This window comes from Anas acuta, chromosome 1, assembly GCF_963932015.1.
Source record: "Anas acuta chromosome 1, bAnaAcu1.1, whole genome shotgun sequence".
Lineage (NCBI taxonomy): Eukaryota > Metazoa > Chordata > Aves > Anseriformes > Anatidae > Anas > Anas acuta.
Genome location: NC_088979.1, coordinates 132,022,431 through 132,050,425, shown reverse-complemented (window position 1 = coordinate 132,050,425; position 27,995 = coordinate 132,022,431). Strand labels below are relative to the sequence as shown.

At 41.9% G+C, this 27,995-nt stretch overlaps 1 protein-coding gene across 3 annotated transcripts; it reads right to left on the bottom strand.

Annotated features, from left to right (window-relative positions):
• Positions 1–239: 239 nt before the first annotated feature.
• On the bottom strand, positions 240–26,707 carry PARVG (parvin gamma). 3 transcript variants are annotated; one of them, XM_068657202.1, is made up of 13 exons: positions 26,528–26,707; positions 21,213–21,315; positions 20,624–20,688; positions 17,911–18,013; positions 16,726–16,866; positions 16,204–16,319; positions 13,980–14,035; positions 13,056–13,078; positions 11,532–11,593; positions 11,349–11,417; positions 10,178–10,279; positions 1,803–1,875; positions 240–620 (listed from the first exon to the last, which is right to left on the bottom strand). In XM_068657202.1, the coding sequence occupies exons 2-13, from the start codon at positions 21,289–21,291 to the stop codon at positions 541–543; spliced, it is 969 nt and encodes a 322-aa protein (XP_068513303.1). In that variant the 5' UTR covers positions 21,292–21,315; positions 26,528–26,707; the 3' UTR covers positions 240–540. The 3 variants fall into 3 exon arrangements, with proteins under 3 accessions (XP_068513303.1, XP_068513293.1, XP_068513312.1); XM_068657192.1 differs by lacking the exon at positions 26,528–26,707 and adding an exon at positions 24,254–24,289; XM_068657211.1 differs by lacking the exon at positions 26,528–26,707 and adding an exon at positions 21,753–21,771.
• Between the last annotated feature and the right edge of the window lie 1,288 nt (positions 26,708–27,995).

Genomic DNA, 27,995 nt, shown 5'->3' with positions numbered 1-27,995 from the left:
ATTCAAGTGAGCAAGCGATGAAACTTTTATCAATGACTGTGGTAAGTTCCAATTTCATTTTGGCTAGCTATTCATCTGGTGTCCAATATACAGTCTCCTGTCTGAGAACAGCTGGCCACCTGTGTAAATAAGTTTTTGAACCTGAACTTTCATACTATATGCAGTCTTCCTGGAGATGCCATGGTTGGTTTTCCCCTTCTCCTGTTTCCAGAGCAAACCAGAAGCAGAAACACAGGGGCGTTGTAATAACATCTTCCATATTCATTTCCAGAAGCAAAGATTCCAGAATCTTTTACAAGCATGTGTTACGCTTTGCAGCATTAGGGAGTCTCAGAACAAACAAGAGAGAGAGAGACAAGGAGCTACAGACACAGAACTACACAATTTACTGGCCCTGGACATGCACTAACTTTCAGGTCCTCAGGGTGTGTGAAACCTTGCACAAATACGTATTTGAACATACAATATCAATACAGCAAGTGTCAAACACAAGTGCATACACAGTGGCAAACAGAGTATCCAAGTTCTTGGTCTTGCTCTTCATGTTTCTTTAGTCTTGTATTTGGAATACAAGCAATACAGAATCCGCATTGTAGACTTCATATCTCCTTTCACAATATCTGTGGATGCACAAGAAACAAACAAACATCAACAACAACAAAACAAAAAAAGATGAGAAGTATTAGCAATCCCTGGAAGAAGGGGAAGAATCCAAGCCAAATCCAAGCCAAAGAATCTTCCACATTTGCCTAGTTGTAACACAAACGTAGACTGTCCAATTGCAACAAAAAGCAGAACAGGAACCACAGAGTTAGCAATTTATTTATGTATTAAATGAACATAAGGAAAAGGGACCTTTCGCTGCACTATCTTGCTGGAAGACAAGATAAATAATGCATAGTAATAAATAATTCTTAGCTAGCTCAGAACAAGAGGAAAGAGTAGATAATTTAATAGGACTTTACACCTTTTTTTTTTTTTTTTATGATTCTCCTGTGGCATGACTCATGTTGGAAATTACCTTACGCTATTTTTTGCTTGTAATGTTTCTATCACATTTTGCTGCTGTAGTTTGTTTTCTGTGTTGTTGTTGGTTTTTTTTCTTTTAGTTTTCAGCTTCCATGTTCTTGCTAGGCAACCTGCTCTTGTGTTTAATAATTACAAAGGAAGATGATAACTGATTTAGAAAGTTTACTGTTCTTCTTACATTGTTGTAAATCACCAGAAGAAACACTAACAATGAAACACCAGCAGATGAAATCCTTTAACAGTAAATAGCATAGCTGTAATAAGTACTTCTAAATCATACTAAATTCAGTCACTAGCTGAGAATTTTCCCTATGACCTACCAGCTATTCTAGCTTTAGGTAGAGCAGTCAGTCTTTCTGATCCTCAGGACATCTTCTGAAATGCCTTCCCATATGAAACAAGTTTGTTTTTAAATCACTAAAACATTTTGTGAGATAGGAAAACAGCTTTCCCTCCAGTTCAGCTGCTGCACATTCACTAAAAATTGCCACTGTTCTAAATCTGTAAAAAATACTAACTTATTAAACGGTTGAAATTTAGTGTAAAGTTACTAAAGTTATAGCAATGCAACATTTTTAGCATAGGAATAAAAATTGTTCAAAAACAATTTTCAGCTTTATTATTATTCATTCTGAATGAGGAGCTATCGGGCAGTCATATAATAAAATGCACAAGAGCCACACTGCAGAACCTACTTTCTTCAATTACTTTAACTTCTGCAAGCCAGGATGTTAGCAAGTCTATTCCAGACTAGTCTGTGTGTCATGACTCACCTTCAGAGTTCACAGAAAAATTTAGAAGACCTCCATCTGTCAGCAAATCCAATGCAAGGTTAACATTGTGAAGCTGTGGATGAGAGAGGGACAGATCAACATAACAGAAAGTACTTTCCATCTAGCAGCACAGTGGCCAGGATGTTTTCAAAAGCATTTCTCTAATAGCTGGAGTAAGATACTGATTCATAAATATGTACTCACTTCATTAGTTTTGATGGAGGTGCTCTTCAGAACTTCTATCAATTATCACATAAAATCAGATGTAAAATCCATCTCCAACAAAATGTATCCCATGAGGTGGGAAGAACAATCCATTTATTTAAAAATAGACCTTGCATGTGAAAGCCTTGTGCTAATTGATGTTTCCATGGGGAAAAGAGGCTAGATTCATAACTGGATCTAATAGATGCATGGCATTTATGTCTACTTATTTTTAAAATTAAAATAATTTTTAAAATATCCATATGCTTACTGCATTTGGAACTATATATATATTTATATATAAATGAAGTAAAAAGATGTCTATATTTCATTAAGAATTATAAAGATTAGAAATCTTCTGATTAGCTACATTTGTGAGGTAGAAGTTTCTGCTTTAATGTATGAAGATGTATATGCATGGTAACAGCAGTGATGATATCTACTTAATATTACTCAAGAGAAATCAAGCACATCTCTATGAATAACGGTTGGGGATCTTTTCCTGATTATTTTTTCTCTCCTGTTTTTCTTTCACTTCCCCACATAAAAGTAGCAACAAAGGCATATGCAGTAATTATGAATGATATTTTAAAATAATATAATATCCCACTTACTAGCTTCTTACTAGTTTAAGGGCAGCTGTTTATCTGGATGGTAATTAGAAGGCTCCCTTGCTCTAATGAAATACCTGTAAGAACTTCAAATTGTTTCTTCATACATTCCGTAGGCTACCGAGCAATTTATCCTTCAGGAGGTACATCATAAAACGCTGCCATGCTGTTCCCTATTATCTTCTGACAACAAGCACTGGGGTCCCACTAGCATAAGCCAAGAAAAAAACTGTGCTCTCAAGTGAAGTAACAGATTTCTGTTTTACCAGGTTCTGTGATATACAAGTAACTGTAACTGACAGTTTGAACTCAAGCTTGTTTTCTTCCTTTCATAGTCAGCACATGGGAGAGCTTAGGCTCATACACATCTAAACAATTTTCTGATCAGAATGAATAAATAAAATGTTTTCTTATTTAACTGGCACAGGTAAAAGGGTCACATTTTTCCCTTTGTAAGCATATGAGATTTACAAGGAAAGAAAACATGCAGATTCCAAAATAAACCTTCAGACAGAAATACTGATAACCCAAGAAAGGCAACCTAGAAAAATAAGCTGTTCCATCCAGCTGCATTTCCAGACTCTAAAGAGCTGGCAAATTCTCTAGGATTTACAATCTGACAGAGATTGGGATGTTTGGGGTACTTCAACTCCAGGACTCTTTTGACAAAATAAACCAAGTCTGCAGTTTTAATATATATAGGCGCCCTCCCAGGTTTCATCTCCTTACCAATGTTCACCCTTGTTTCCAGCCTGACATATTTCATAATTATATCCTTTGTATCAGGACATATGCTTTTCTATCAACATGAGAATATAGGTCTAAACCTTATTTACAATTTCTTATAATTCTCATTGTTTGTAACAAACACCCAGAAAACCTGCACCAAATCTACCCACTCACAACATGGACTTCTTGCACCTGTGGGCCAGTCACCTCCAGGATTTTGGCTCCTTCTTTCCTCAGCTCTCCGGTCCCTCTAATGTCCTCCTTGCCCTTTTCATTTTTTGTTTTTGTTTTCCTCTTCAGTACCATTGCTTTCATCCCAGTACCCTCTCCTTATGATTCACAAGGTGTATGTATCAGCTTCAAGCTTCAAGCTTCCAGCTTGAGTAAAAGTTGATGCACCACACTGATCTCAATTGCGTGCATGGTTGTCACCATTTTTATAACACAAATGAGATATTTTAAATCTTAGCAAAGGTTATATTTTCACACTTTACTGTACCAATTAACATCAAAAATGTTTGGGAGGAAGACGCCGCATGGCATATGAAAGACATATTTTATGTACAAATGACAGCTGAACAATGGCAGTTCAATATTTTTAGCTATATTAGCTATATTGTCATCCTGCCTTTTTCTTTTTTTTTTTTTTTTTAAACAAATAGAGAAGAAATAAATGGTAAGTATCACTTTGGCGAAGTGTTCAACTGCAAGTCCAATACTTTAAAGAAACATTGCTAGAATGTGTATTATTGTATCAAACCAGTACACAATCTCATTGTATCCCCTTCTCTGGGGCCAGTGAACAGCACATGCAACAACATAAGAATTACTAGAAGGTCTGAGCTCTGATTTGTACCTAACATTTTAGGACATCTCATTTCTTGAAAGAGATCTGTAAGGCCTGAATAGGACTAATCCAAAAAGAAAAAGATTACCTACAAAATATTAAATGAAAAAAAAAAAAAAAAAAAACAGTAATCAACTTCCTCTGAATGAAGTTACTAGAAATGTTAAAAGTTTACTTCTAATTCAATGAACCAGAGCACACAATTTTGGAAACAGGGCAGAGGAAGAGAAAGGGAAAGAAAACCAATGCAAATAAGTGCTTTGATTTTATTTGACTCAACCCTTCAAAATACGTTTTCCTGTTCTGAATCATCTTAGATATAAAACCTAAATTTTCTTAATACCTTTAACAATCATCAGCTTACAACAGTGACTTTTTGACAAAATCTGAACCTAGGTCTCAGATAGTCATGCTTTTAAATGTTTTAATAAAAAGCCCCACAGAAGTATTTATTATTTAGTAAGGGACCCCTGAGAATGTTCATCACAGATAAATAGTGCCCAAGGTGATTAACTGTGGTTAGACTGGGAATCAAGAGAAAGACTAATTTGTGTGGGAAACCCCAAATGAAAATCATATCAGAGGAGAGATTCTCATCTCAGCCAGCTCTCAAGCAGAAAGGATTTGACACATTTCACCTTCAGAGATCTAAACTCACACAATCCAGAAAAAACAGCCAGGGTTTGATATTTTTCTGAGCTGTCCAGTGACTCATGGGAAAAAAGTTCCACAGCTTTCACTGATTTTACGGTGCGCAGGCATACAAAATCATCAACATAACTAACGGTCATCATTGGTCAGCTTCCTAGAAGTGCCAGTGATCCAACATGGTCAGCAACTGAGCTTTTGTCTCCTCTGTGATCCTAGCCACACAACAGACAACTTGAAAAGATCAGAGAATCACAGAATTTCTAGGTTGGAAGAGACCTCAAGATCATCGAGTCCAACCTCTGACCTAACGCTAACAGTCCTCCACTAAACCATATCCCTAAGCTCTACATCTAAACATCTTTTAAAGACTTCCAGGAATGGTGACTCCACCACTTCCCTGGGCAGCCTGTACCAATGTCTAACAACCCTTTCAGTAAAGAAATTCTTCCTAACATCTAACCTAAAACTCCCCTGGCGCAACTTCAGCCCATTCCCCCTCGTCCTGTCACCAGGCACATGGGAGAATAGACCAATAGACCAACCCCCACCTCACTACAGCCTCCTTTAAGGTATCTGTAAAGAGCAATAAGGTCACCCCTGAGCCTCCTTTTCTCCAGGCTGAACAACTCCAGCTCCCTCAGCCGCTCTTCATAGGACTTGTTCTCCAGACCCCTCACCAGCTTCATCGCCCTTCTCTGGACTCGCTCAAGCACCTCAATGTCCTTCTTGTAGCGAGGGGTCCAAAACTGAACACAGTACTCGAGGTGCGGCCTCACCAGAACAGAGTACAGGGGGACGATCACCTCCCTAGCCCTGCTGTCCACACTGTTTCTTATGCAAGCCAGGATGCTGTTGGCCTTCTTGGCCACCTGAGCACACTGCTGGCTCATATTCAGCCGACTGTCCACCATCACTCCCAGGTCCTTCTCTGCCTGGCAGCTCTCCATCCACTCATCTCCCAGCCTGTAGCTCTGCTTGGGGTTATTGCGCCCCAGATGCAGGACCCGGCACTTGGCCTTGTTGAACTTCATGCAGTTGACCTCAGCCCATCGGTGCAGCCTATCCAGATCCTCCTGCAGAGCTTTCCTACCCTCGAGCAGATCGACACACGCACCTAGCTTGGTGTCATCTGCAAACTTACTGAGGGTGCACTCAATGCCCTCGTCCAGATCAACGATGAAGATATTAAAGAGGACCGGCCCCAGCACCGAGCCCTGGGGGACGCCACTAGTGACCAGCCTCCAACTGGACTTGACTCCATTTACCGCGACTCTTTGGGCCCAACCATTCAGCCAGTTTCCAACCCAACTAAGCGTGCACCAGTCCAAGCCTAGGGCAGCCAGTTTCTTGAGGAGAATGCTGTGGGAGACAGTGTCAAAAGCCTTGCTGAAGTCAAGGTAGACCACATCCACAGCCTTTCCCTCATCCACCCAGCGTGTCACTTTGTCATAGAAGGAGATCAGGTTCGTCAAACAGGATCTGCCTTTCATAAACCCATGCTGACTGGGCCTGATTGCCTGCTTGCCCTGCAAGTGCCGCATGATGACTCTCAAGAGGATCTGCTCCATGAGCTTCTCTGGCACTGAGGTCAAACTGAGAGGCCTGTAGTTTTCCTGGGTCTGCCCTCCGGCCCTTCTTGTAGATGGGCATCACGTTTTCTAGCCGCCAGTCAACTGGGACCTCCCCCGATAGCCAGGACTGCTGATAAATGATGGATAGTGGCTTGGCCAGCTCCTCTGCCAGTTCTCTCAGTACCCTTGGGTGGATCCCATTCAGCCCCATCGAATTGTACACATCCAAGTGCCGTAGCAGGTCACCAACCAGTTCTTCGTGGATAGTGAGGGCCACATCCTGCTCCCCATCCCCTTCCACCAGCTCAGGGTACTGGGTATCCAGAGAACAACCGGTATTGCCTCTAAAGACTGAAGCGAAGAAGGCATTAACCACTTCCGCCTTTTTCTCATCTCTTGTAACTAAGTTTCCCCCCGCATCCAGTAAAGGATGGAGATTCTCCTTAGTCCTCCTTTTTGTGTTGATGTATTTATAAAAACGTTTTTTGTTATCTTTAACGGCAGTAGCCAGATTGAGCTCCAGATGAGCTTTGGCCTTCCTAATTTTGTCCCTGCACAGCCTCGCTACATCCTTATAGTCCTCCCTAGTGGCCTGCCCACTTTTCCAAAGATTATAAACCCTCTTTTTTCTCCTAAGCTCAAGCCACAATTCTCTGTTCTCGGTCTTCTTCCCCGCCAGCTCGTCTTTGGGCACATGGGGACAGACCGTTCCTGCGCCATTAAGATTTCCCTCTTGAAGAGTGCCCAGCCTTCCTGGACCCCTCCACCCTTTAGAACTGCCTCCCAAGGGACTCTACCAACTAGTGTCCTGAGCAGCTCAAAGTCAGCCCTCCGGAAGTCCAATATAGCAATTTTACTCATCCCCTTCCTGACTTCACCAAGAATAGAGAACTCCACCATTTCGTGGTCACTCTGCCCTAGACAGCTCCCGACAATCACATCCTCCACCAGTCCTTCTCTGTTTGTGAAGAGAAGGTCTAGCGGGGCACCTCCCCTGGTAGGCTCACTAACCAGCTGCATCAGGAAGCTATCTTCCACGCTCTCCAGAAACCTCCTAGACTGCTTTCTCTGGGCTGTGTTGTGCTTCCAGGATATGTCATGGAAGTTGAAGTCCCCCACGAGTACAAGCACTGGAGATTTCGCAACTTCTGTCAGTTGCCTGTAGAACTCCTCATCCGTCTCCTCATCCTGGTTCGGCGGTCTATAGCAGACCCCGACCAGGACACTAGCCTTGTTGTCCCTGCCGATCCTAACCCAAAGGGACTCGACCTTGTCATTCCCAGCCTCGAGTTCTACAACATCGAAAGATTCTCTAATATAGAGAGCCACACCACCACCCCTGTGCTGCCTGTCCCTTCTGAAGAGCTTATAGCCAGGCATTGCAGCACTCCAGTCATGAGACTGGTCCCACCATGTCTCCGTGATGGCAACCAAGTCGTAGCCTGCCTGCTGCACGATGGCTTCCAGCTCCTCCTGTTTGTTACCCATGCTGCGTGCATTGGTGTAGATGCACTTCAGCTGGGCCATTACCTCATCCCCCGGCCTTGCTATTGTTTCCCCTGGCACAGCTCCAACAATCCTTGCTTCAGCCCCATCCCCCTTCTTACCTAGTTTAAAGCCCTCTCAATGAGCCCCGCCAGCTCCTGGCCCAGGATCCTTTTTCCCCTAAAAGATAGGGACCTGTCTGCGGCCATCAGGCCAGGTGCTGAGTAAAGTGCCCCATGGTTGAAAAACCCAAGATTTCTGCATTGGCACCAGCCCCTGAGCCACATGTTTAACAGGTGGGCTTTCCATGTCCTCTCTGTACCCCTCCCTGCCACTGTAGGGATGGATGAAAACACCACCTGCACTCCCGCTCCATCCACTAACCGTCCCAGTCCGCTAATGTCTCTTTTGATAGCCTTCAGGCTTCTCTCTTCAATGTCATCACTACCTGCCTGGACTATCAAAAGAGGATAATAGTCAGAGGGGCGTACCAGGTTGGGAAGCTTCCTGGCAACGTCCCTGACCCTGGCCCCAGGGAGGCAGCAGACTTCCCTATGGGTAGGGTCAGGCCGACAAATAGGGCCCTCTGTTCCCCTAAGAAGAGAGTCTCCCACAACAATAACCCTCCTGTCTTTCTTGATGGAGGCAGTCCTGAGGCGTGGAGTCAACCTCCTCGCCCTAGGCATCCTCCTGGGAACACTTGCTACCTCTTCCTCACCCACCAGTCTGTCGAGCTCCAGGGCCTCAAACCTGTTGCGTAAGGGCACCTGGGAAGGTGGGGCCAGAAGGGGAGGGCATCGCCTGCGATGTCGAGCAGGGACCTGTTTCCATTCCTCCTCAACTTCCAGGTCCCCTCCCTCTGCCCGACAGCGACAGGGCAGGGGATCCACCCCCATTTGGGGTGTCTCACCTCGATACCTCTCCTTGAAGCCCTGCAGGGAGTTACTCCACCAGTCTATCTTCTGCTCACACTCCCTGATATCCCTCAACCTCTCCACCTCCTCCTTGAGCTCCGCCACCATGCGGATCAGGTCATCCACCTGCTCGCACCTCACGCACGCAGTTTCTCTGCCTCCCGCCGACAGCAGCAACAGGCTCAGACACTCCCTGCATCCGGTGACCTGAACGGGTAGTTTTTTAACGGGTAGTCAGTCTGGGTGTGTACCGACTTCCTGGAGAGCGCACCGTGCCTGGTGGAGACCATTATCGCCTAGCGAACAGCTGTCGTTAAGGAGGTGTTCGTATGGGCGGGGGGAGCGCTCCGCCCTTCCTGCTCGCCCTGCCTGCGCGAACTGCCGCGCTAACTGCCGCGCCACTCCCTTCTGACGCGCCACGCCCTGTTTGCCCGCCCTGTTCGCCGCACTCCTAGTCGCTCGCGCCCCCTAGGGGCAGCTTTTGAACGGCTGGGGAGGGGGCGCTGCTGGCTCCGCCTGCGCCTCGTCAGCCTCCCTCACGAGGGCTGCCGGGTCCTGGCGGCTCCCTCAAGTAGGCTCGATGCCGGAAAAATTAGCCCTGCCTGGCCCGATCCCCCGCTCCGCTGCAGAACGCGTCTGCCCCGGAGCCGATCGCCTCGGCAAATATCTCAAATATCCAAAAATATTTCAATATCATGGATCTGTGGATGAGGCTTTCACAGCAGCATCCCAACATCCACTACCTTCTGGTTGATCCTTTTTTTTTCTTTGGAAGCACTGATAAAATATGCCTGTTGGAGGTTGAGAATGGAGCCAGGCAAAGCTGGCTGGGTAGATTACAGCTCCCAGCCTTGGGAGAGGAAAAGATTCTCTCAAAAGCTTCTGAAGCACAGAGGGGACTTTCAAAATGTTCTGGCCATGTCTCAATTAAGGTATGGCATAAGGAAAGCTATATGGATCCAGTTCTGTTTTGCACAGTATGTCATCTGGTTAAAGATGTCAATTGTAGGACAGACTTGTAGGAGGATAGCACATCAGTTCCCTGCCACAGAGAGCCTCTGATTTGCACTGGAAGGCTTCAGAAGCATGTATCTACGTAAATAAGCGCAAGTAATAATAGTTTGCCTCACATGAGACAATATTTAGTTTTTGAAGGAGAAACAACCTGTCCCAAAGTACTTCAACAGTACCTAAAGCCTGCTTTTGGATTGTCCCAAAGAACTATCAGCAAATACCACGCACACATATGACTCTAAGTGGCAGGAGTAACAGTAAGACATAGGGCTCTTCACTGGCATATGGAAGCAATAAATACACAAGATGTTTGAAGCTTCAAGCTCTAAATGATTAAATAACAAGTTACCATCTCTGTGGTGCTGGCTGGAATCAGGAAGAAATCCCTTAAATTCAGAAAGTAACCCTCCAGTTGTCCAATTAACAAAAGTAAGAGAACTCCATCTGCAAACTGAAAAAAGGAACAATCTGAATATTATTTATTATGTGGGCTTTTAGTACATTCTTCAGATAAATGCCATTCTAGTGATAAAAGAATTGCAATGGTACTCTAGCAACCAGATGGTCCAATGACTCAGCTTTCTTGACCTCTTAAACAGTGAGCTTTGTATGTACTTATGTAATGTTGCTAAGCTCATATTAGTAAAAATATGACCTTGCAAAAGGACAGCTATTAAAACAAATTGTTCCAGATGTGAAAAGACTTCAGACGACCACAACCAGCAAACACGTGACTACACTTATGCCTAGGGGCTGAGATTTATGACAAAACCCTCTCAGAATTTCCTTCCTCACAGCTGTCCACCAGGAAAACCCAGAAGAGCGATGGAGCATGGCCCCACTCCTCATCTATGCAGCGTAAATCACAGGGACTGACACTGCATCCAGGGGCTGAGTGACTGAAGCAAAGCAGGACTTGATGGCTGATTTCTTCTGTCATTACTATGCACATGTCTGCAGAAGCAGAGAAAGAAAATGCCACTGGGGATGTCCCCGAGTTCATGTTTGCTCACTCCCCAGAGACAGCATAGGTGTGTTTATGGGACCTGGGAAGGTGATCCTCAGGTGTGCAATGAGCACTTCTGCAACTTCATGGACTCTAAAGAAGCTTGATGTTCAGAGGATGGGGCTTTGAAATTTAATGAAAGTCAGGCCTTCCTACCCTAAAGCAAATCCAGCATTAAGGATTACTAAACACCAGCAACCAACCTGGCTTTCAGTGTAATTGTCATTTCCATCCTGACAGAAAGAATATTCAGGAGTTCTCTGAAAACTGGACTCTGAAAATGATTCCCTGTAGCATTACAAGGACCATGCACTCTTCAATACAACGTTATATTTTACCACTACTTAATAGCTTCAGAAACTTCAGAGACTGAAGCCTCACATCCTAACCCAAAGCTAGATATAATTGTGATGTTGCCAAGAAAAAACTGCTACAACAAAAAGGAGGAAACCTAATGGCAAGAGGAAACACTCGAATGACAAAACATGTTGACATACAGCTCAGAGCAGGCTACCTGAGATTCCATGTCTTTCACATTTAATCCTAATTTTCCAACATGCTGGTTGACAAATTGCAAAAATACCTAAAGAAAAAAATAAGGGGAGTAGAGAGGGGAAGGAAGGAGAATTTTATTCAGTGAAGTTATTAATTATGTTTTACCCTACAGATTTTGTCTGTTAAAGAATAAATAAATTACCTTTTTTACATCATCCAGCCTATCTGGAGCACGGCTAAATAATTCATCAAAGGCATCATCCGCTGCATCAAAACAACATTAATTGGTATTATTTGGAACAACTGTCATATCAAAGGTTTAAGAAGGCTTGAGGAAAAAGGTGATCACACCTTATAAGCCAGGGAAGAACAAAAACTGTAGGGAGAAGGGGAAAAAATCCTACTTTTGAATTTAACATGGGGCAGTAGTAGAGGCTTCCTTTTGGCCTGATTACATCAGTAAAAAACGATTTGCTTCATTCAGCTCTCCCATTCTCACCTGCAGAGATTCTCAAGATCTGTGCTGCACCAGTTCTAGCAGCAAAACTAATTGGAGAATGGGTTTCTACAGTGCAGGAAAGCAAGTACAGCTTTGCTTAAGGAAGATTCCTCCTAAAAGCCAGAAACAGAGAAGCCCCTGCTGTGAAGAAGCTTCATTGGGTTTGCCCTCCTTCCCTGTTAGGGTGTTGCTGCAGGAGCACTGTTAAGAAACAGGTGGATCCATCACAGTTCTGAGCCACAGTCTGCAGCCCGCAATAGTCTCACCAACTAGAGAGTCCTCTTCTGGAGCCATGCTCTGGGACTTTGTTCTTTATTAAGCAAGCTGCTTTAAAAATAGAGACAGCATTCCAAAGAGTGAATTTCAGATTTCTCTTTCCAGCAGAATAAGCCTACTGGAAGAAATACCTGATTATATATTTTTTTTTCACTATTTCAGCCCACACTAGAGGCCACTCAGCAGAATAAGTGATAAATACATATGATACATTTGCACCTCTGCGAAGGATTAAAATGTTAACATAAAGGGCACAGCAGAGAATTAAACAGTTGCTCTAATTCATTGGTGATGAAATGTGCTCCTTTCCAGAAAGGAGGAGCAGCTCATGGTATACAAACCAAAAGCCTCACACCGAAGCTTAAGCAGTGCCCATACCTCCTGCATGCTTTGCACACATGGCCATTTTTCACCTCAGGTGTTTCATGCCCCTCGAAAGCCCTAAGGGTAAAATCTCTGTGGAAGCTGCTTGTTCTACTGAGGTGCCTCCCACCAGCAGATTCCAGAATCTCATCTGCAAGCTGCAGAAAGGAAATGACATTGGAACTATTTACAGGCAATGAGAAGCACAATCCTCATGGCACTGTACTCATAAGTAGTTCCAACAGAGAGAATGTGATCAGTGCACACTGATTATTTCTTTTAATTCAAGGCATACTTTGTCCCTTACTCGGGGCTTCTCTGCTGGATCATCAACCCACTGTATCATTCTCTGTCTCACAACCCATCCATATTTTGCCCACAATCTGTGAGCAAAGCAACCACCCCATTTCCAAACTATATTGTGCTGATCTCAACATACTCTAACAGGAGTCATTTGGAAAAAAAGTGCTAGGAGAAATCCATGAATCTTCACTAAATGTAGTGGGAACACACTGATTTTTTCATGAGGTAAAAATGGATCAGAATCTCAGACAGAGCAACACTGAATTTGGCTATGCCAATACTTACTTGACTGCTCTTCTAAATTCTCTCTAGAGGTGCAATAAAAAGAAAAAGTTAGAAAAAGCATTCAGCAGAACTAATCTTATTCATAAACAAAGCTTATCTGTACCATCAGGCATCTTGTAAAGCAGGAGATACAGTACAAAGTGCCATTAACTTTATGTTAGAGTAACTTTCCAACAGACATTTTTAAACACACTATGTATCTGTGTAGGCATCTGGAAGCATATGAGTTTTTAACTCGCCTAATGAACATCTATTTTATAAGCACAATCTATAATAACCTCTTTCAATAAGCTGCTCATGATATTAGAATTTGAAGATGTTCTAACGTATAAAAGACGACAGTAGAAAAATCTGTTTCTAGTTCTTGGAATGATCTCTGTATTATCTCAGTGTATAAACGGTATCCTACTATTCAACTCCTTTAATAATGATAGCACCTCACAAACTCAACAAGCTCAAACCTTATTTCTTCAACAGTAAAATAAGGAAAAAATTGACTAATTTATCTTAAATTATGGGCACAATAGCAATGAATTAATAGTAGATTTAAACTACTGTGGCTTTATAAAATTTCCTGTTTAATTGGGGACTTTTTTTTGTACAAATTTACAGTACTAGATGTCTATTACTATATGTTACTATAGTCCTTGACAATATCAACCTCAGAAATACTTATATACATTTTCTTACAGAAGTTTAAATAAAGAGTAGAACAGGAGGGTATTATAACCTAATACCCAATCTGAAGAGAAAAAAAAAAAAAAAAAAAGGAAACAAACCAGAAACAGTTCACATGCATATATACATGTCTGGTTTCACGATTTTTGTCATCATTGTGATGCCAGCTTTTTTTTCTAAGGGGAAAATACCCACAGTATTTCCTTTCTGATTGACAGTGTACAAACCAGATACATTCCTTCTTACTTGCTTCCTGTGATATACTCCACTGCACTTGTCGTCTTTAATCCTTTGGAGGTGTTCTGTTAAGCAAAAAAGTATTTTTGGTTTAGTTACACACAAAAATCTGAAAGCATTAATCACACTTTCACAAACTGTTTGCTGTCTTAAATGATTACCAGAGAGCATTTATTTAAGAAGTCCAGTACAATTAGTATAGGCACTTTCAGAGGTTACTGCTCCCTTCTGCTCTCTTCACTCTTCAACCACAAATGACCTGTTTGCCCAGCAGAGGAAGCCAAAGCAAAAGCATGAGGCCCCTCAGCTGGTGAAGTTCAGAGACTGACCCATTCACTTGGAGCCTTGATGAATGTAATAAGCTGTTCAGGGCAGACACTGATTTATTTTGTGAGCCTCCCTGCATTAAGTGTTCAGTTTTACAGCACCACAGATGCTCACCTCTCTCTTGTGACGACCTTGCTCCATAGCCTACAACCCATCAACAAATCCTCTTGCACAGGACTTAGGTTTGGTGGGTTGCTTAGATTTAAGATGGTGATTCTCACTGTTTCTGAAGGTACTTTGGGCCTTTGTTTACAGAATCACAGAATCATAGTAGCATTCAGGTTGGAAAAGACCTCCAAGATCATCTAGTGCAACCCTTAACCTAGTACTAAAGTCTACCACAAAACTATGCTGCTAAGTTCTACATCTAAGTGTTTCTTGAAGACCTCCAGGGATGGTGACTCAACCACTTCCCTGTTCCAGTGCCACACAACCCTTTCAGTAAAGAAATTTCTCTTAATATCCAACTAAACCACCCCTGGTACAACTTGAGACCATTTCCCCTCATCACTTGGTGCTTGAGAGAAGAGCCCCATCTCCCCCTTGCTACAACCTCCTTTAAGGTAAAGCAGAATAAGGTCAACCCCGAGCCTTCTTTTCTCCAAACTAATCAACCCGGGTTCCCCCAGCCACTCCTCATAAGACTTGTTTTCTAGAGCCTTCACCAGCTTCATTGCCTTTCTTTGGGCACAATGTGTTTATGTCCTTATACCTTTTTCCCTCTGCATCTATCACCTTCCTCAACAATTTTCCCTTCCTGCCCTAAGACACTCTCAATCCCCTCTTCCAAGCCTATGCCTCATGGGCTTTCCTCACTTTTCACCTAACAATTACTGTTCCATTGGGTCCATTAATTTCTCCTATGAAGAACCAGCTCATAACCATAACCCCATCATTTCCATAGCTACTCCTCTCTCTCTCTCTGTTTATCTCTCAGGGCTAATATCCATTGCTGATGCTGTGGTTTCATAGATAATCCCACCTGATTTCTGCGCAGCTGAGGCACTTGCAGCCACACAGGGCACTAGAGGAAGTGCTCCTTTACAAAGAGTCTGACTTTTCACTGATGGAATGGATCCACATGACAAGAGCATCTGACTGTGGCACAGCAGCATGCAATTAGACTCCAATTAGAAATCTGAGGGTCTATTTGTGCTTAAGTGGTAGGCTGGGATGGGGTCCCAGACAAGGCTGTCCCTGCTGGACACTTTGAAACCTCCTAAAGTGAAATACACAGCTTAAGTGCATAAATGGTCCCAGTTCCAATTATGATCCTCCAAAGAGGCAATGTGTTAGGTAATGCCATACAGTGTGCAGAACTTCCAACATGAATGAATTGCAACCGTACTGTTAAAACTGTGACACAGTGGTGCTAATTTTTGCAATTGTATCCCAAATTGTGGGCTATGTGATGTTCTCTTGAAGTCCCAGAGCTGACTTTAAGAAACACAACAGAGGAAGAAAGAATGTAGATTTCAGCTTGTAGAGAAAAATATCAAAATGTGACCCTAATGGACAGTAAAGACACCCTTTCACTATAGAAACAAATCCTCATAATTAAACTAATGTCATGATCAAAGAGTGCAGGCTTCTACTTTAAAACACTTAGAGATAGCACAAGCAAAATTTCCTCCTCTTTTTTTTTTTTCTTTACAGAGATCAACAGCTGTTTTCAGTTTGAACCATCCATTTTTGGATCAAGGAGAAAAAATGGCATAGTGTTTCCATCCTTTTAAAGTTACAGTATCTGAACTGAGTATAAAATGATGGTCTTGTCATTAAATTAAAGGGCATAGTTCACAGAAAATAAAAATCTCTCTTTTACAGCTGCACACACAATTCTCCCTAATTCTAAACAAACTAAGTCTCTAGGATCTTCAGTGACAAATATTAAAACTATAATTACCTCAATGGTGATTGTTTCCACTTGAACATTTGGAGGAATAGCCAGACTAGGTTGGAAGTGCTTTGCTATTGCGACCAGAAGATGCAGGGTGCTCAGTAAGTCCTTTGTTAAGATAGCTATTCCATGTAAAGAAAATAAACAACATTTAGTGTGCAAAACAACTAAACCTCATCATAATATCCTAAGTAATATCCCTGTGCAGAGCATCCCACAGTCATCAAGGGCTATAGCACAGGCAGGACACTGAGTTGGAGTTTATATCATGACGATTCAGCAATAACACAAATTAAAAGTCCTTTCTGTGAGACATACACAAGGATGTTGAGGGCTGTTAAGCCACAATCTCAGAGGATGGAGTTGCACCCAGTCAGCATCAGATATTCCTGTCTCACTTGTGATTCAAATAGTAATTGCAAACAGATCATTAAATTACTGGTCTGGCACCCCTTTGCCTCACAGCAGTCTTATAACCAGGGAAGCCCTGGGGTGAATAATTTTGTCCCATTTCACTTCGGAACCTACATTCCACACTCCATTTCAGCTGACTTTCATCCAGTTGCAAACACTTATCCATAGCTTCCAGAATCACGGAGAGTTTCTGCCGCTGTTTTTTTTCTGTTAATGCAATCTTGTCAACATCCAGCTTGAGAGATCCTAGTTTTTCTTTGACAGAGAGCCCATATCAATAAGGTTGCATTTAACACCACCAAAGAGGAAAAAAAAAAAAAAAAAGAAAAAAAATAATATATATATATATATATATATGAAGTCATAATAAAGCACACAAAGTCTTGTATTAAATACCAGTACCATTTAATAGCTTCCATGGCACAGACCCATGACCCACAGGCATATGCCTTGTTAAACTCCTGAACTCTCTGAAAGCCTCAGTAAAATCAGTGAAGCTCTACTCACGGGGAAGTACTCAGCCCATTCCTTACAGCAGCATCCCCCATCCACACAATGCACTCCACATTGCTCCATTTCCTAGTGGAAGCTACAGGAATCTGACAAGTGAATCCTTCCTGGGGATACTGCACAAAGGCCATACCAACTCACATATATAGAAGAAATCCAGCTCAGGCAAGAAAACTGTGAAAATAAGCCAATCCAATTCACACTGCTCTCTTCAGCCTTGGGAAAAAGGAGATATGACTTGAAAGGCATCCCCAAAGAGAGTGAAAGGAGAAAGAAAAATAAAGCAGAAACGGGAGAGACAGAGAAACAGAAATGGTTCAAGAGGCCGTTCCAAGAGGGCACATATAAAAAGCACATATAAAAGCACGTTGTAGTATACACACAGAGCCTCTTAGATTTTCACCAGTTCCAGCTCAGTGTATTAGACCTGGAAACTTTTACTTCCTTCTTTTTATTTTTTTTCCTTTTTATTTTTTTTTCCAAGCTGGAAAACATGAATTATAGTGCTGATCCCCTGATCCCATCCAATGCTTCTGGCAGCATCACAAGTCACCTTCAGAAGGACTGTAATTTCACACTTCCAACTTTTTTATGATATTAACTAGCAGACAAAAAGACTTTCTGAGAAGAAAAATAATTGTATAAAACAATAGTGGATCATCAGGCATTTGTTCAGAATTACCATTATCACAATGTTCATAGCTTTTTCCATTCAAGAGGATGTTTATTCTTTCTTCAAAAAGTTCCTCCAAGATTTATTTGCAAGCTCAAGCCAAAGAGGCAGCTTACCCAAGAGATGATGAAGTACCAGTCCATCGTACAGATCTTCTTCCAGACTTTTAACTACTATGTGCTCCTGTTTCAGAGTTGTGTTAATCCAGTCAATCAATAACTGTGGAGGAAAACAAAGCAGCTGAGAATTAGACTCCTGTTGTTTGGACAAGTCCTCAGTGCTATGCTGTGTTTCACCTCTTTCTTTCATCCCTTATCTCACATCTCATTTTGCCTTCAACCTCTACTTCCTTTGTGCTTCTTGGTTCTTTTATAAAGAAAAGGAAAGTTAAGTGGCAGTTAGTTCTCCCTAGTAACACAAGGCTCGCTGGCCAATTTGAGGCAAATTTTTAAGCGTGGTATACACCTCAAGTTATATTCCTATGAATTTTGTAGAAATAAATATACAGATAGAGAAGCAGACCCTATTCCCAATTCTATTAGGGAAAAGGCTTCAGGGAAGGAGGATTTGGGGGAAATGTAAGGGGAAAGGGAAGAGGATTTGCTGAAGCAGAACTGAAAAGCAGCAGCACCAGCTGGCTGTAAATAAGAACTACTTTCAAAGGGATGGATATTGCTCATACTGATATTGTTATCACTGTAAATGAATATTTGGAGTTTGTTGTATGGACAACACCCTCCTCACTTGATGTAAACAGAAGACAATTCATAGCAAACCCCTGTAAGTTAGCCAACAGTAACAAAAATATAAGAAATTGTTTGTAAAAATAAAATATAAATCTCTGAGATGCTTGAAACTGCTTGAGGAGAAAAAAAAAAAAAAAAAAGCCTAGCTCAGGCACTTCCCTGAACTGAGGATCTGACAAAGCATGTGTAGCATACTTCCTCAACTAATAAGTATACACCGTCTTCTAAAGCAGAAAGCTGTGCTCCTCAGCTTGCAGGTTAAGATCTGGTGATGCTGTAGATGTGCAAGGGATAAACCTGTACCCCAGGTGTCACAGTACAGGCAGGTGGAAGTCAGAAAAGCAGAAAGTACTGCTAGACATGGATATCTGAGATTCCTTGTTGCTACCTCAGCTCTTCACAGCCATGGCCACAGCCTACAGCTCAGACAATTCTTTCAAGCCCAGTTATTGGGGCTCTACTCAGCTGTAGAGCAGAGTTGTGTCTAAAATGAGTAAATCAGAAAATGAGTATTTAAAGACATTTGCTACTGGCTTCTAAACGTAACCATATTCTCTTTTACATGCTGGTCAATATTTATAGTCACTTCACATTTCCTAGTTCCCAAAAACCTTTCAAAACAAAAATGCAATGCAAAACGGTTATTTTCCCAAATGAGTTTCTTTGCTTCCCTTTTTCTTCCCTCGAAGGTAGTAACTCCATGTCCCCCCACACTCCAACCTCTTCTCTGAAGGAGCCACAAACTCTTCAGATCAAGAAGGCTAGTGGTGGCACTGGTGGGCACCAATAGGATTCCCTCCTTTGGGTCCCAATTTCTACCTCCCCATCTTCCATAGAGAGGAAATTAGACAATGAAAAACAGTCTTTCAGGAGTCTCTAAGAGAAAATGGATTAAGCACTGAAGCTAACAGAAATCTTCATATAGCATGGAAATCTCTTCATTTTTGTCAGTCTGAAAAGAACAAATTCAGTGACGACGTAGACAACATAATTGCATTTTGCAGCACTACCTTTCAGATGTTCTCCTAAATATAAAAACATTGTGAAAGCCTGACACAAAAATTAAATCTTTTTGATCAAATGTGCATGAATGTTTAAGAAAATGTAATACAGAAGCACACATATTTATGGATTTATGAATGCCATATAACACACACATCAACACAAAGCTTAAGCTTGTTTTTGCAACATTAATAACATTTTAGGATCTCCATAATGCAAGAAGTGCCGGTTTCAAAAGAGACATGCCACTTTTCTTCCAGGAAATTTCAGTATGCTAGCCTTCCCCCAGGCTATGGCATTAGAAAAACACAGTGATTGAATGCACGGGGGAATTTTCAAAATTGCTCAGAAATAAAGCACTTTCCTGTGAAATAGGATTCCTTCACAGCTACCTCAAGAAGACAATGAACTGCACAGCTGCTTGAAGGCTTTACTCCTGAATTACAGTGGTGACTTGCATACCCTCACCCCTTCTTACTCTGCTGTCTTATCCCCTTCAGGCTGCACCACAGCTTGCCCCAAGCTGGTGGTCACTGGTAGCCAGCAGACAGGAGGCAGAGGACAAAAGAGAAGACTGCTGCCAATCAGCACTGCAATCCCACAGCCTGTTATCATGGGATCAGGAAAGCCAACCTGAATGTATTCAAACATCTCCCATTAGTCACAGCAAGTGCTGACATGGATTTGCTTTCAAATCCATCTGTCTCAGTTGGATTCCTGTTGCCATTACGCTACTGATACAGTGAAGTCACAACCAGGTACTTCAGGTGCAACTCATCCATATGTCCCAGGTTACAAGAGAGATTATGCAAAGAACTCAGATTTTAAACCTACCCTCCATTTCACACACAGCAGTGACCACTCTGGTGCACTATCAGCACTCAAAAGCTTGGAGTTGCACTTGGCAAAAGCCTTGGCTCCCTTGTGCACAGATCAAGTGCCAGCACCAGGACATGTCCACGTCCTGAGAGTGGGTGGGACGGGGGCCAAGGAGCCAGGTAATTTACATGGCTGAACAACCATGCAGTAGGTGATAGCAACACAAAGTGAGGGTTAAGTGCTATAGCAAAAGAAACGGTACCAGTTTTAACTCCTCCAATTTCGGATTGTTGCTTGCAGTGGGTTTTATGAGTTTCTTCTTCTCTCCTATGAAAGGAAGTAAACAAGATCCATTAAAATTATCAGACATGACTCAAGTTTTCTATAAAATCTGCTGTTGGTTTTACATTATCCAGTATCACTAACTGACATACGTAGAAACTGTCATTTTTTTTTTATTTTAACTGATTCTCTGTGAGGAAGAAAATGGCTAAGCAGACTATTATGACTGCTGTCAGAAATTATGTTTCAATTTAATTCAAATCAATAAAATCTACAGGGACAATTCTGGAAACAAATTAAAAAAAAATAAACCTTGGGCATGTATAAAATTTAAATCTCAGTTAAAGGATCAGCTAGAAGTTGTGAGTTGTGTCATTTCTTAATGACCTGCCTCGAGAGAGTAGAGAGTGAGAGGCTAAATTAACCACACACACAGAGTTTACTTGTTGCTGATAAAGCCATGGGAATGCTGCTGAAAAATAAACAATTCATTTGTACTGCAAGTTTTCTGCTTAGCAATTCAGGTCATTCCTTGGACCTTTTTCTGTCCTGGCTCACAAAGTATGTACCTGGAGTGATGACATTCTCAACAAGGAACTGATTAAGGGCAGCAGGCTGTGTAAACACATTTAAGATGTCTGGATCCATTGTATATTTTTCACTCCTGGTAAACTGGTAAAAGATAAAGAGAAAAGGAAACATGACTAAAGAATACATGAAAAGATCAAAGTGAGTGCTAGGAAGAAAACAAACTGAAGGGCTGTGGTTTTTTTTAAGTTACTATTTATTTTTAGAAGTAATCCATAGGTCATCAATCTGAAAATACCTTTTATTTTTTCTGCTAATAATCAGACAATAGGAGGAAAAGAACTCTTTAGTACTAAATCTCGCCTTAATTCCAATCATTTCATTTGAATTAGATTAGTAAAATCCTATTTCAACCGAAAAGAAAAAATCTGTTTTCTTGTTATCAATACACATATGCTATAAAAATGACCAATAGTTAAGAATTATTAAATCAAGAATGTGGTAGTTAAATTAGAGACAAGCTTATAAACAGTTTTTGCTACTAGACCATCTGGCATATTTGTGGAAAAAGAATGGCATACTTCTGTGTATAAAACTCCAACTTCATGTTAGAAGTACAAGCTGTTGCACAGCCTCTCCAGGATTCGTACTTCATACACAGATTGGAAAACAACTTTCCTACCCAATCCAGTTGTCCTGAAATGAAAGCAGAACAGCACTACATAACACAGAGATGAAAATTCCTCATCAACAAACCCCAAACTATGGGTGAGGTTTTCCAAGATAGCTAGGAGTAATTCAGAAGGACAGCAGAAGCCAGAGAATTGGGCTGCGGGAGCAGGGCAGAAGCCACATAACCCTCCAAATAAGTCCCATCAAACAGAAGTTCACAAATAAGAGGTTGGCAAGATTATCTCCTACTTTTCTCAGTCTCAAATCCAACCACAGTGCAAGCAATGACAAGTCTGAATTTTTAACCACATGTATAAATTTCCATGCATAAGGCTGTGCCATGCTGCCTACACAGCACAAAAGTTAGAGCCAGGCTCTACAGGCATCTTACAGAGTAAGAAATGTTCACTTGTAAGTGCTTGCTTTTGTAGTCTTCATGTTCACGTAAAGGTTATTCGTTCAAGCCTACAGGACTAAGAAAACTAGGATGCTTCAGCTTGGCAAAGTGTAAAAGTTAGGGACAGTAGTACCTGAGTAGTCTCTTTTAAAAATAGATTCAAAAAAGTGGGATGACTCTTCATTAAACCAAAGGTAGGTTAACTTCGGTGCAGAAGAAAGCAGAGTTATATACTCCAACTGTATGTATAAATGATTGCCTGCAGAGGTGTGAGGACTACAGACGGATTGTGTCTCTGAATCCCGGTCTATCATGGCAGCATATGCACTAGCACAGGCCAGAGGTCTCATCCCTCCTTACAGTCCTAATGAAAACCAGAGCAGAGAGCAATATGAGCACCAAAGGCTTTTTACACTCCTCTGAACCACGCGTTCCTAGCTGCTGGTGGAAGTGGAGCTCCAAGCAGGATGGACTGCTCTCTAACCAATGCTGCTCTCTAACCAATAGTGCCACCTCCTTGTGGAAGAGAAACACTCTCTTCTTGCTGAGGTTCAGTGCTGCAGGGCCTCTGAAGGACAGAGGAGGCAGGTTTAGTTCCTTTCTAAAAGAAAGCAAGATGCCTCATGTGGCAGGGTCACACAGGAGAGAATTTCTACTGTCTACCTCAGACACCTAAATTAGGAGCTGCGTCTCTCAAGGCTCCCTATGTAGTCAGTAGCCATGGATAGGCACCTTTAAAGAGCAATCCAGAGCATTTAAATGAGGGTCTTGGCCCAGCTTGCATTTTTCAACTACTCCTTCATGCTGTTACCAGACAGTCTGAGCTGCTAAGGCAGGTGCTTGCAGTTAGACACGAGGACTACCCAGCCCTATACACACAGTAGAGCAAGAGAGTTGCTATTCACACTGCCCAAGAGATGGTCCCCAAAGTGGCATTTCTCTGATAGCTTCATACTCCAAAAAGCACAGTGCCACTCTGCAGGCTGAGTATTCATTAAAGGCTCCAGTCAAAGTGCATTATGAACATGTATTTTATCACAGATTTTGCAAAGTCAAGACTATTGGGACTAATGGCAAGACTAATGCAAAAGCATTTAATTGCCATATCAGTCTTGCAAAACAAACCAATATAAAACAAATACCCACCAAACCACTAGAGTAGAAGGGTCACAAGAGAATCTTTCACTATAGCGGCTGCAAAACTGAATGCTGTGTCTAGAAACATGGTTGGTAATGTAAAATAGTTAGGACAAATTGAGTCATTAAGTGCCTGAGAAGCAGCTGAACAATCTGAGACAAGACTGTCCAGCTGGAATAAACTGGGAGGGAAAAAGTAATTAATACAGAGAAACTTAAGTCCAACTTACTTTTAAATTAGGTTTCTGACACCTGTTATGTCTTGGGAAGTCATGCTGATAAGCCTTATGTAATAGTCCATGTAAACCACAGCTTATACCAACTCAGCTTTGCTGCAATACTAAGCTTGTGTCTCTCTTACACTTTCTTTGAATATTTACACATAAAAATAATGCATACTGCCTGCCACATCCTTGGTCTCTTTGGGCTAAGGAACCCAAACATCAGAAAGCTAGTCTTTTAACATTTGCAAACCTGTAGAAAATGGTCTGAAATTGAGAATTTGCAGCAACAAAAGCTAACGTACTCCAGGGCCTCAGTCCCGTGTGTCCTACTTGGTCAGAATAGTCAAATGGCCATACTGAGGGAGACAAAATATCTCATACCCAGACCCTTACAGCACCCAAAGTCAGATGCTTAGGAAAAAACAAACAAACAAACAAAAAAAAACAACAACACAGAGTGTGATAAATTAGTAGGGGTTTGTTCATTGTCCTTGAGAATTTAAAGAATCTACTGAGGAGATAAGGTTTCACAATTCACGGCATTGTAACATGGGGACAAATGGGGAAGGGGGGTTGGGTAAACATCCTTGTTAAAACAAGGATTTTGTAAGATACCACCCACCCACCGCAAGACATCCTGTTTTGCCCCCACCTGAACACAAGCACAGCGCATGATCACCGGAGGAAGAATAACGACCCCCAACAACAGACTGCGCAGCTTCAGAACAAGTCTCGACAAGTCGACAAGTCGACAGGTCAAGTCTCGACAAGCCAGAACTTGAATGCTATAAAACAGCGACACTGGAAAGGGGAAGTCGCGTGCTGTGGTGGAGCAGAGACTCCCCAGCCGCCCAGCGCTGTTTTGCTTGTGTCTGCTTACTTGATTAATAAAATAATTTCAATAGACCAGAAAATTGTGTGGTCTAACTTATAACACAGAGCATACACAAGATACTTCCCTAAAACACTCTCATGAGTTTCAACAGCCTGCAGTTCAGCCTTCCTAAAGCAGAAGTGGGGTCCTAGTAGATGCTGCCAATAAGTTTACTTCGCACAAACTTCCCAGCCAGCCCTTGAAGGCGTTTATCTCTCACCATTGCAAGGAGTTGGAGCATGGCTTCACATGGCATGGGGAACCACCCCCTCCTGCTCACTCTGAATGAGGGCTAGCTCCCCCTGAAACTTCCCACTATGCATGTGAAAAGGAGACCCATTGATTCACCTTCTTCGCATCACTGTTACTGTACTACTACCCTACACCCTCAACAGTCATCCCTTTCCAAAGCTGAGGAAGAAACACAGCCTATGTCTTAGTCATCCTTTGCAGTCTGACCCGTTGGTCATCCCACGTGCCCTTTTCTGAACCCTTTCCAGTGCTACCACACGCTTTTTGTACTGCTGGGAAGGAGAACCGTGCAGATTTAGGAAGATGCTCTGTAATGTTCACTGCACTATTCTGTACTCCTTTCCTCCCAATTCGTTATGTCATTTGCTGTTTTGATCGCTGCTGAGCTGACACTTTAATGGAAGTCTCCATTATATCCCCAAGATCTTATTCCTAAATAGCAACACTACACTCTGAGCTTATCGTTTGTCTGTAGAGCTTGTATTGTTCCTTTCCCCCTCCTCACATTTATCCACACTGATTTTCAACAGCCATTTCAGGGCCTGAGAACTGCAGCTCCTTAGCATTTAATAGACTCATTACTTATTCCTAATAATTAGTGTTCTCAAGCAGTCCCTCATGTGGCAAGACTCATTGCTGTGAGGCTTGATCCAAGGCAGTAATCTTTCAAAAGATAACCTGCTGCAGAAAGAGCATGAAATTGAACATGACGGGGTTTGGACTCCTCCCTGAATTTAGCTGCTTAATGAGAAATAGGAAGGGATGGGAGATTTGGTTCTTAACTACAAGCCTCTGTTCGCTGCAACTAACCTTTGCAGATCATCACCTAAATTCACTGTCCATGCCTGTTACTGATGGGCTATTTTCTCCAGCCTCCTGCATGAATTATTTATGGCTACTTGGAGAAGTGATCATTGTAGTAGACAACTGCTTGAATATTGATTGTAGTGGCATTTCACAATGGAATTTTAAAGTAACATTCAGCTTTAACTATTCAAATTAAATTATTATTTAATTATTTAATTGTTTAATTGTTCAAATGAAATGGCTTAATTTGGTCCTTCATTGTCTTTTACTGAGACATCACAGGTACACACGCTTGTCCATTTTAAAGGCAACAGGTGTTGTCTTTCTCCTGTGCCACCTGCTGAGGTACAAACAAGTGAGTTTTATTTAGCCAAGAACTAGGCTATTGCATAATGTTGCAATGCAACAATGACAGATAAAACAATTCTCTAAGTGGGCCAGATCAATTCACTTCTCCTTGAGCCTTCACACAGTCCGGCTCCCAGATACCCCTTACATATGATATAAAGCATTAACAAGTGAACAGCAGACTCTGACATCCAAACTGACCATCGAATATATGCAAGACACTTACTGACGTTACCAAGTTGTTTCAACTGTTGAATTTCCTGTTTGAAAAACACGAAAGCCCTACTCTGCATTAGCACAAACACATTTCCTAGGAACAGTTTTCTAAGTAGATCAGACAAAACAGGGAATAAAAAACAATTCTGAATGCCAATGATAATATTTCTGCCTTCAGAAAACCTGAATTAAAAAAAAAAAAAAGAAAAAGAAAAAAAAGAAAAAAAAGGAGAACATGCATTGTCCATCCAGTTTAAAACTTACTTTTACTTCCTCATTCAGTACCAGACTATTCAAGAGCTATTTTTGCTCACTAGCATCAGAAGAGACATTGTCTCAGCAAGAACAATCCACATGGATGCAGGAAGTTTTACAGATAAAAAAAAATAAACAAAACCACACCCATAAGAGTCCCTTGCCCAGACTTACTATTCTCTCCTTCAGTAATTTTCTGGCAGTTCTTTGCAGATCTTCTCAAAGGAAGTGGGATGCAATTTGCCAGGAGCTGAGGCTGCCCCTGAGGCTTGGCTCTGTGCTGAAGCTGCAGCTCCTGTGCAAGGCAGCAGGAAGCACATACACTGTGCGCAAGGGAAGTTGCACCGCGCAATACTGACTGCGCTCAAAAATGAAACCAGATTTGCATCCGGAACTTCATTGTCTGTGTGCTTGGTCCCTGCTGGAGACTGGAATAAACAGAAATACAAATGCAGGAAACATGCATCCCTGCAACTCCTGAGATACTGTCATTCTTCCACAGTACCACACTGTTTACTAGTCTGCCTCTTGGGGGTGACTCACAGAGCAAATTTTCTTTGCATTTAATAATTGAACAACCAACAGCAGATAAAATCATCATGCTACATTACACCTTTAACTCTTGGTCCTTGGAGCACTTTCTAACGCAGATTGTCATTTTTCTTCCTACCTGGCAGAGGGAGCCTAGGCAGAAGGAAATGAACTCATTTGTCCTTGAACAGCTAGTTAGCCACACCAGGGTCCAAAATGCTCATCTGCTACAACAGTTACCTTTACTAGGTAGTGCAGATGCTCTGCACTCCCTGTTTTATCACAGATTAAAGAGGGAAAGCTCCCCACAGCCATCACTTTCCCTGGACATCTCCTTCGGGTATCATTTACAGTTGTTACCTCTTTCGGAAAGGAAACACGATTCTGCAGTCCTCCATGAAATCCCAGAATGAAACAGACAATCACACTAAGCTGGTCTGGTTTAATGCTATTAAGAAACTGACTCCTGTGTTTAGCTCCACACCATAGATGAAAACTGATAGTTCTGCATGAGCTAAATGGAATAAAGGAAAGTGGGCTGAAAACAGATTTCCAGCTGCCATGAATTCCTAGTGACTGAGAATTTAATCCCAAATCTTTCATCTAAAGGTCGAAGTGAAAACTTAACTGTATTTTCTAAGCAGATAAGCACAACATTACAGCAAATCAGAAAAGACCTAGAGTACCTTCTTATTTATGCAGGAGTGCCTGCCACAGCCTAGAAATGTAGAGAGCAAAACCAAAAAGAAGGTACCGTTGGAGATGCTGTTGCAACCTTTAGAGAAATCCAGTTTCATACCAGCAGGCAGAGGAAATATGAAGAATTAAAAATTGGGAAATTGACCTCTAATTACTAGATCTCTCAGTGCTTCAACATTTATCTTGTTTCTTTCTTCATTCACAGTACAATGTGACAATACTAAAAGAACAGCAGTCTCAAGCACACGTGGTAGACAGGCACTTTTTTCCTCTAAAATATTGTCAGAAGTGCATGAAGTGGCCAGTCTTCTGTAGTACAACACTACTAAATTCTGCATTTGGTTTTATGCCCATCTCCCCCCACAAAACTCTGTATGTTCCCAAAGCACACCTCACATGCACATGCCCCCAT